Source organism: Echeneis naucrates, chromosome 15, assembly GCF_900963305.1.
Source record: "Echeneis naucrates chromosome 15, fEcheNa1.1, whole genome shotgun sequence".
NCBI lineage: Eukaryota > Metazoa > Chordata > Actinopteri > Carangiformes > Echeneidae > Echeneis > Echeneis naucrates.
The window spans coordinates 15,909,300-15,919,844 of record NC_042525.1 but is presented as its reverse complement, the minus strand read 5'-3'; the positions used below and the strand labels follow the sequence as shown (position 1 = coordinate 15,919,844).

Genomic DNA, 10,545 nt, shown 5'->3' with positions numbered 1-10,545 from the left:
AACCCGACAAAGTGAAATGTGTCACTTTTACACTTTATTGTTTAAAGATGTTACAAAAAAGTGTTTGCTGGATAACATTCTTTGCTTTTGCCTTAACAAGCGCAAGGAGACACCAGACACAAGAAGAGCCAGTGAGACAGAAGGAGGGGGGACAGACAGATGGGCATGTGAGTAGAGACACTGAGGTAAAGAACAGACAGTGAAGCCCTTACGCAGAGAGAGAAAGAGACGTTGCCTCAGAGGCCATGAAAGAAAACCAAAACAAGACTGTCTGAAAGAGGGAAGACACCAAACTTTAAACTCCAAATATACTTATTGAACATACGAGGTATCCTCAAGATTTATGTGTGTGTGTTTTTGTGAGAGACGCAGGTCAATGTTTTTCTCCCTGAGGTGAGTTAGTGTGTTGCAGTCCAAACTCTGGGGGGTTGTAATGAAATTTGTTTCTGTGTTGACAACTAATGTGTGAACACATGAATGCACACAAACAGAAGACCAGACATACAATCACATAAATTACAATCTTGCTCAGGCAGACACACACTAAGGATACCTGTAGGAGCACTGTGTACACTGAAGGTGTTGCAGAGTTTGAGTAAAGCTTCTACAGTTTGAGTGTGTCTCCTTCTCCCTGCAGGAGGAAAGTGAACTAACAGTGATGCTGCAGGATGGGATGGAGAGTTTGTGCTTTCACAGTCTGTAAGGATCGTCTCACTATTTAGTCTTAGCCTGTATATTTTTGTAGAGATCATAGTGTATGGGTTTATTTAAATTTTTCAATGTCGGTTGTTCTCAAGTTCTTGGTTATATCACAGGATCTTTGTCGGCGGGGCAGTTTCAGGAAGGAAGCAGTGTGAAGTTTGACAGTTTGATGGAGGATGTGAATGAGGTGCAGCTGAGACAGTAATGTCTGCACAAAAAGGGAAATGTGACTCTAGATACAAGAGTTGAAGGGAGTGGAACTGCTGTCTCGTTATTTCTAACTTATCCTGTCGTGATTACAGGCACAACTACGTTTGTTATCTCACTGTCAGCTTCATGAGTTTACAGATTGTTTTTCTTTATGGATGTGAACGTTAACATTGTAAATGTTTCATCTGCTTATGATTTAGATCCCTGATGTTAAGGAACTGCTCATTATATTTGTCTGCTACAGTTAGAACTGAAATTATTCATTATTGAAGTTATAATGCAGGTAATAGCTTTTTGTGCCCTGCTCAAAGTCTGCAGGTGGGAATCATGGACGGCCACATCAACGGTGGATGGTTTGTATATGACAAAAGGAACTAAGGTAGCTGGGATTTTAAAAGCTGCTCTTTCCAGTCACAAATTTGATGCAAAAATGATGAACAATGCCATCATGACGTGGCCTTAACTTGTCATTCACCTATAGTCGACTTTTCACTTTTTACTACGATTTTTATGGAGCAATCTAAATGACAAGCAATTTACATGGAAGGATGTAATTAGTCAGTGTCTTATTCTGTCAGCTGAAGGCCTTCATTTTGAGTATTCATGGTTTCAACCAGGTGGGCTTGTATCTTATTTATTTGTTGAAACCACAGTGTCAGCAGTTTCCATTCAAACCACTCCCACAGCCTGTGAACAGCCTGCTAATGACCTGGGATTTAAAAACTATATCAACATTGTTGTCATAGTTTACAGTAAACAACAGTCCTGATATTTTATACTCACACTCGTCACATCTACAAGTTGTAAGAACCCCTTCAATAAATTACTTGGAAAGTACAAATGCATATGAAGACCTGATAAGTTCACTCACACGTCCATAAATAGAGTTTCATAAGCTGAAGCCATGAGTGTTAGTCAAACCTGAGTCAAACAGCTATAGTCGTCTTCAGTTGCGGGATTGATGGATGAGTTTGGGGTTCCTGCACTCTATCAACTCCTCCTCCTCTGCATCCTTACAAGTGAAATAACCATTGTATTTCAAATTGTAAAAAAAAAAAAAAAAAAAAAAAAAAACAACTAAACTTTTCAAAATAAAACACTGCTATGCAGCATTATTCATAATACTGGCAACAGCAATGCACTTCATTCTGAAGAACAACAGTCAGGATGTTGGTGTAAGATGCCAATATCTGAGCATAAATAATTGAGATTAATACTAACTGTAATACTGAATTTGGCAAATAATGATTACGTACGTCTGTACCATGAGATCAGAGAGGAAGAATGAACCACGCTGCCTGTACTCAGTGGTCTGTGCAGTATATCATTTTAATAACCTCTATTCTTATTTTTGTACCATCAGTTTCTACTCGTTAGTTCCTTTCCTTATAATAAAAAGTATTTGATAAGGTCAGGTTCTTGCTTGTGTGTGTGTGATGTGTGACATTAGCTACACGACTGCAGTATCATGGGTAACCTGTGATTAAAAAAATAAATAAATAAATAAAAACACTCACCAACGTGGACTTTAAAGGGAGGAAGCAGTCCTTAGAACTGTCTCTGTGTTTACAAAGACATCTAGAAGACTTGGGTTCCCATAATGCTGTAGGAGGTTTATGTCCCAGATCTATTGCTTTGAATGTGACAAGGCCATGGTGATGCCTAATGACAGAGAAGCATAACTGAAGTGTTAACACAAATAGTAAGAGCATTCCAGAGGATGGGGTGTATAAATACGAAAAAGGGGTCTGAGAGGTGAACATGGGAGAGACAGACTGTAACCTCAGAACACACTTACAACTTTATATCTGATTAACAACATACTGTATTTTCAAAGTAAAATACTAAATAGAACTGGAGTTAGTCATATCTGGCAGATAAAGAATGAAGCAATGGTTCAAGGGCCATAAATAAACATCTTTGTTTAAATTAGCTCTAAGAGATGTACACAGATGTATATTGCAACAATAAACATGAATAAAAACCATGTCTGCGCTACGGTATATTAGTAATTTAGATAAATACTATAGTTAAAAGTTCTTTCCAAGAAACAAACACAAAGAGTTAAGCAGTGTTCTTTGTTTGGTTTTTGTGTCTCTGGTTTCACATGAAAATATAGAAATCTTTGTTGTCATTCATGAAAAAGGAATACAAAGGTCACTTAAAAATGAGAGAGACAAAAAGTCCAGAAAAAAGTTTATAGTTTAACTGGAGAGGAAAGAAAACATATCTGGGTAGATCCCTGCTTTCAATGCAGAGGCAGCATCCAAACATAAAACTCCCCGCTCTGCCTCCCTCACACGATGCTGAGGGGCCCTTGCTAGTCCAGGGGCCCCTGGAAGATGAGTCTGACGTAGCCCTGCTCACCAGTCAGCTGTTGGGCACAGAAGGGGCAGGCGGCGTGGAAGGTGTGTGTGCCATGTGGCAGTGGGATCTGACTCCAAAAGGCTGCCGTCTTCTCCGAGCAAACATGGCCGCAGGGGTTAAAGGCGTGAGTGGGCGGGGCTGCGTCCACATAAAACCCTGCTTCGCAGCCCAGCCACAACGGTACATACGGCCCTTTGGCTCGGCACATGGGACACTCTCTGTGCCGGCCCTCTCGGCCTTCCCTCTCCTCACGATGGTTGCCCCAGTTGTGGTAGCCGTGCACGTGACCGCACTGGAGGTAGACCCATGGCTGCTTCTCGTCCGGTGTGTCCTTGCGACGCATTGAGGGGAAAGCAAGCGTGTTGAAGCCCACAGGACACTGAGGACGGGCCGCGTTGATCTCCTGCCTCAGTGCCTCCAGGTGTTTGAGGGTGGGAGTGCGTGACAGGCCTTCAGCAGTACGCCACAGCAGAGTCGCACCACAAAGGTCAATAAGAGAGCCGTCGACCAGCTCCTGAGTCTCTGTCTCCACCTAAAATGGAGAGACACAGAGGGGAATAGATGTCGGCTGCTGCTTACACTGAGATCACTGAATATCATCCACACCAAAGGCTACATTTCAAAGTTATGATGACTGCGGTTCTTATATTAAACCATATCTGTACTTACTGACTGCAGTCAGAAACAGCCTCATTTATCTGACACGACATTAGAAGTTATCAAATGGCCAAATATTGCAGGCATGCCATAATTTCATTGCACCAAAAAAGTGTTTTAAAAGAACATAAGCTAGTGGAAGCTACACTCCTCATTACAGTTCATCTTCTTGTGCAGAACATGAATGAAAATCAGAAAATGTCAGAAAGTCAGCACATCAACAGAGATAACAGGATTCAGCAAGTGAATGAGTCCGAAAGGTCTCAAATGAAAAATAGCCTATTAGCATAAATTGATCTGGAAGATGACAAAATTGACGCCAATGGACAATTTGGAGTCACCTGCATGTTTGAATTGAGGGGGGAAGCTGAGAAACCCACATGAATAAAGGGAGAAGAGGCAAACTCAGAATAAAACCCTGAAAGTTCTTGTTGTGAGGCAGCAGCTCCACCACTGCCCCACCATGCTACACAATTCCAATCAATTCACTGACAAACTGAAAAATACACAATAAATTCAGTTTCAGCTCTGATCAAATTGTTTTTCAAAAGGTGCTTTTGCTGCACTGCCTGCCTGTTTCAAAGTGAGGCCTGTCTTACTCATCTGGGTACAGTAGGTGGCAGTGTAACTCTAACATTCCCTTATTCCTCTCAGACAGCAGATAGGTGATGATTGAGAGAGGAGCAGAAGGCGAACAGCTGGAAGCAAGATGACAAGAGAAGGAGAGGGATATGAAGGCTGCTGGAAAATGTATTAAGGGAACATTCCCTTTCACTGGGGTCAGCTGGGGTCAGCTCGGACACAATGGGAAGTGCCAGGTTAAGAAAACAGGAAGACAGGATGATGAAAAAGAGAGTGACAAGGAAGAGAAATAATCCAAGAAAATCAGTGATCTACAGAGGAGGGGAAATGCAGCTCTCAGGGATTCTGGTGACGCTGGGGTTAAAGTTACTGTGTCTCGGGGCTAGAAGCAGCATTACACTGCCACTGGGCTGGTGACGCTCTTTACCCTTCATATAACTTAGCAATATTCACCGAGCGTATGTGTGCTCTTTATGTCACATTGATAAAATAGCACACATTCACATCTACCTGGAAAAGTCTCTGCTATTGGCCAAAAAGCTGCTCACCTGCAACAGGTCTGATCTCAAATCAACGTTTAGGTCACAAGGTTGTTCAATATTGACCAACACCCACTCCAAATTAAAAGATGACCATATGAAAAACTGTTGGCTGATCAATAAAAAGTCCACAGTGAGATTTAAGGATATTAGTGCCCAGGGTCAATTCACACACTCCCATTGCCATCACACAGTTATAATTTAATTACACCAAAGGAGGATCATTTATCAGCACAAAAGCTTTTATTAAACACAGCAGGAGCTAAGACACTATGCCCATACAGCTCCCAAAGCTCACAGCAGGAACCATAAAAACCTGTGCATGTGTGTGTGGGTACGGCACTGTAAAATATTCCTAATTATACCAGTTTCGACCTTGTGTCAAACCACAGAAGGGCAACCAGCTCCGCCACTGGCAAAGATGAGTAAATCCATCCAAAGACTGAAACAAACCTCCACATAATTCAAAACAGTTATAACACATCACTGCTTTCGCCAGCTTTTTATCAAATACAAAGTAGGTGTCACATTCTTCTAATGATGCGTACTGTCTTCAAATAATCCCTGTGCAGCAATTCAGTTATCCATTTACACACACGTACACGTACGCACACGCCAAGCTTGAGAGCTTTTGGCTAAACTTGCTGAGACAAGTTTTTCCTGCCATTCAATCAAAGAGTGTCAGATGCCAACCTTCACTAGCGCAGGGCAGTCATCCCATTAAGAGAGCAGTGTACTTACAAATGATTTGAGGGTGGGGGTTGATAGACTAGATTACAAAGATGAAAGAGGTCTTACTTGGTGCTACATATAAAGCAGCAGCATTATATTACTCTAACAAGTAAATTATAGTTCTATAGTAATTGAACAATAGGCATCTTGCAACATATTTTCAAGGAGACTCAGACATTCAAAGTGTGAAAATAATTCCTTAAAAAGTCTCGGTAAGGTTTACACATCTGATAGATGGAGGTTGAAGTTGGAGTAATGTTCGATCATTCATGTCAGAAGGTAAAGAAATGTTGGGACACAAATCTATAATCCAGCACAGCAAAGGGCTTTTGAAGCTAAAGACAACCCTTAAATGTTCAGATGAGGCATATTGGCACTTCTCAGGGCTTGTATCTGCATGAAAAGGGGGTTTTGGAAAATCAGTGTTTATACCTGAGTCCATACTCAAAACACAACACACTAGTGATTAAGCATGACATGAGGGGGAACATTTTCACGTTCTCGGTGTTCCACTCGGTTTTCACATGGAAAATGTTTTATTAATTCAGTTCTACATTTAAGTGTAAACTTGTTTTTAACCGCTGCAAGATAATTTCCACAATACACAGAAAATTGCTGTTGAATGTCAGTTAGACTATGATTTGCCTTTTTGCATCTGTACACACTCCTACTGCCTGCAGTAGACTAACATCATGGTACAAGACTTCACTGAGTGCTCTTCTTTCTGTGTTCAGCCGAACCGATAAATCCCATCATGTTCTATCACCGATCATAATGAAAATAGGCGCTTTTCCTACACCTGATGATCTAAACTGCCAATCACCTGTGAAATAATGAGTAGTTTCTGTAGTGGTAAATAATGCACACATGGCTTACTGCCTGGATGGAGGAAATAAGAGAATGTTAATTTGTATTGAGCTGATGAGACTAGAAAACGTGCAATGCTGGATAATAAGATAGGTCAAAGCTAGAACTGCAGACATGCTGGCTGTGAGCTTGTGGTTGATGGTGTCTGTAGTGTGGGAGGGGAAGACGGGGATTAAAAAAAAAAAAAAAAAAAACCCCAACAACAAAGACCTAATTAAACACATGACCACCACAACAATAACCTACATCCAAGGTGGCCAGAATGCTTTGAATGACCATGGAAATCCCAAAAGCCTCCACATGTGTGAGTGTGGTGACAAAGGAACAGATGACTTATACATATATATATATAAATAAACTTCTTCTGTACCTGGGGCATTTCTGTGCAGTTTGCATGTTCTCTCTGTGCCTGCATTGCTTTCCTCCCACCGTCCAAAGACATCATGTTTGGGTTAACTGGTGACTCTAAATTGTCCGTAGGTCTGAGTGTGAGTGTGAGTGGTTGTTGGTCTCTGTCTCTGTGTGTTGGCCCTGTGATGGACTGGCAACCTGTTCAGGGTGTAGCCCACCCTCGCCCAGTGTGAGCTGGGATTGGCACCAGCACCATCCATGACCCGGAAATGGATAACCGGTAGAAGGTGGAAGAATGTACCAAAAAGCAGAAACATTCAATTGAATTCAAGTGAGTTTTCACTGTTTAGCTTTCTGGCTTGCAACTTGGCTTGCGTGAGTTCATGGTCACCACTCAAATTTTGATTTTACCTTCCTGTTTAGTGCATGTTACAGTTAGAGACCACCTGGGGAACACACTGGAGTATTTAGTTTCCAAAGAGGCAGGAAGGCGACCAAAAACAGGGCTAAAAAGAGCTTACATTAATTAGGTGATCACCAAAAAAAAAAAAAAAAAAAAAAAAAAAAAATCCAAAGCTGCAGCTGTTTTTTTTAAACAAGTTCACCACATCAACTTAAAATCTTCACCACTTGTTTTTGTGGCACCAAAGTGGTTTCAAACATCTGTTACAACAAATGTTATGCTGATAACTGTCAAATATCAACTGCCTGCAAAAATAACCTGCCTGTATTTTTGCACAATGATTTGTAAGGTCTTTATCCTCATTGTCATCATTAGAAGCCAAACCAATCACCCCCAGGTGCAGTTTCTTAATGAAGCAGTAAAGCTGTATCTGTGTGCATACCTGACTATCGCAAACTACGGTTTTCAGTAGCTGAATCTCAGCCTTCATTGTTTTTTGATTAATCAACGCACCAGGAAAATTTTATGCTTCACATTTCACATTGTTTCTCACCATCTTTCCCCGCTGCTGTGCTGAGCGTGTTTCTCGCAGGGTGAAGACATTACCGCAGACCGAGATCTCCCTCCACACTCCAGGTTTGGAGTCCTGGGTGAAGCCATTTCGAGGGTGCATCACAAGCACGCCATTTGTGGTTAGCCCATCCATTTGACTGTCAGATGTCTTCCACTTAGCAGCTTTTTCCTGCAGAAAGTTGTGCAGATGTGAGCAGGATGGGGGTTAATGCAAAAATTTAAAACTCATGCTGTATTCGTGACTCAGGCATCTTGGGATCTGGCACCCTCTACACACTCAGCAGGGTATAGGCCAATATTAGTGGGAAAGGGAGAGTTGTAAAATTCAGCAGCACAATGTTGATGCAAAAAAGTTTACATGAAAAGATGCACCTTTAAAGTAAACTCATATTTTTATATTGAGTAGTGAGTAAATTCAGTTTTGTAGTCAAGATCACTATGGCAATACATCAATTATTCTGCAAATACAAACTAAGAAGAATATAATATTTGCCTTTGCCATTACATGAAAAATAAATGAAAAAGTAAAATCAAACATGATTGGGAAATTAAGACAAAAAAAAGTTTTATCTTTTATAACACTAGAATGCAAGCTCTTTAATTTTCCTCCATCTTTCTGTTGCATTTATTTGTAGTGCTTTATCCTTTTATCTTTTAGCCTTTCACTCACACTCGCCTACGCATGTCTGGAGCAGAAGAGGAACCACAGCTCACCCCTAGAAAGATGTTCTTAGAGGAATCGAAGCCTGCAGCATAGATACGTGCAGTGTAAGGCGGCGTGCGCTGGCACAAGATACGGCAGGCGAAGCGGGAGATGGTGCTCTGAACTGACTGGGTGTCTGCATTACTCTGGCTGCCCGCCACTGTGTCCGTCACTACAAAGTCTATGGGACTCTCTGTTGATCGACCAATCTAATGGAGAAAGATGAGGATATGTTAGGTTAAGAACATAATCCATACAACAAAAGTAAATCATTCTCTGCGGGGAAAAATGCAGAATATGTACAATACAGATCCCATTAAAAATGAATCAAAAAACAGAGGTACATGACAAAAACACTTTTTTTTTTTGGTCTTATTTTGTTTTTTTACTGCAGTTATAGTTGGTTCTCATGCTTTGCTAACTCAACAAAACTCATAATAATTCTGTGGACATAATACTTTGATAACTGGTACTTTAATACCCCTGATAGCTACTTGCATACAGCAGCATCCCAGAGTGTTAATACTATATTCAAGCAAAGAACAGGCTGACTTCCGAAAAACACTATGTTTATAATGCAGAAACAGAAGCTCTCCTCAACTGTTGTCCTCAAGGTCATGATTTATTTCACCATTTTAAGAGTAAACTTTTATAGCTTTGTCACAACTTAGATGGTGTGTGTATATATATATATATATTGCCATAACATTTGCAATTAATTGATTAACTTAAATAACTAACCAGTAATTTCTAAGGAAACTTAATCATCTACAATCTCCTAATTGTGAAAATTTGTGCTTTAACAAGTTCATTGGTGCAACTCCATAACTAGCTCCTTGAAGCATGTGTGAATGATTGCGGCTCTGAAATGGAAAGTGTAAAAATGTTGTTGTGGTGATAAAAGTAGAGGCTTATTACCTGGAACATGTCTGTATTGCTGTCATGGGTATACTCCACCACCACCGTCTGGGCTCGAGACAGAGTGTATGAGATGCTGTGCTGGTCTTTGTTACTTATGGCCTGTTGGGACATAAGGACCAAAGGAAGAATATTTGAATAGGGAGGAAAGAAAAATAGAAAGATGAAAAATATGACCTGCAGATGCCCTGAACCTGACCATCTTTATTTGAAGGACAGAACTTGAACATGCTTTATCACAAAAACACAAACATTTATACACTCATCCTGATAGAGAACAACAGACTGACAGAGAAAGGGTTGGGTGTGTGAGGAGTTCAGTTATTTATTCATTATCCAGACCCAGGATGACCTCAATGTCTTTTTGGGCATTCAGGACCACCCACATGACAGAAAAGGACAACCAGTCTTCCAGACTCTTTAGATGACTGCAGTTAAAAGCGTGTGCGTGAGAGTACAAAAGTGAATGTCCTCAGAGAATCCTGTAAGTGCAGATGTTAAACCAGATAGGCAAAGGTTCTCTCTTACACACACCCACACAACCTGAACAATCCTCTGTTCAGCAGATTTTGGTTGGCCTTATGACCGCTGATGGAAACACAGGGACATGCATTTCTCAAGACTTTGAAATAACAACAAAAAAAAATAAAAAATAAAAAAATTTTGCTTTCCACCTGACTGTTCACATTTGTTTTTTTTAATCATGATTTTAGCATGTTCCAGTCAAATACAGCTTTTAAAAATGACTTTTAAATAATACAAATGGTTCACCTTGGCTGCCTGTGGGGAGCAGGCAACATGAACTGTGCTGGGTTTCACCCCGTTTGCCTTCGGTCTCTTACAAAGTGCAAAACGGCTTTTACGTCGACCTCGGTCCCCATTGGGCAGAGAGCCATTGTACCTACATATACATACGTACGCACGCACACACACACACACAC

The 10,545-nt window shown here is 40.8% G+C and overlaps 1 protein-coding gene across 3 annotated transcripts in view; it reads right to left on the bottom strand.

The window, feature by feature from the left end:
* Positions 1–12: 12 nt before the first annotated feature.
* The window catches only part of peli1b (pellino E3 ubiquitin protein ligase 1b), a 37,975-nt gene continuing 27,442 nt past the window's right edge, over positions 13–10,545 (bottom strand). For 2 of the 3 annotated variants that reach the window (XM_029520578.1, XM_029520577.1), the window contains 5 exons: positions 10,376–10,505; positions 9,605–9,706; positions 8,698–8,895; positions 7,964–8,152; positions 1,953–3,811 (listed from right to left, as the gene is read on the bottom strand). In XM_029520578.1, coding sequence (XP_029376438.1) covers positions 3,233–3,811; positions 7,964–8,152; positions 8,698–8,895; positions 9,605–9,706; positions 10,376–10,505 — 1,198 coding nt within the window. In that variant the 3' untranslated portion in view covers positions 1,953–3,232. Of the gene's footprint in view, positions 1,925–1,952; positions 3,812–7,963; positions 8,153–8,697; positions 8,896–9,604; positions 9,707–10,375; positions 10,506–10,545 lie in introns of those variants that run through there. The other variant, XR_003841655.1, reaches the window with a different exon arrangement.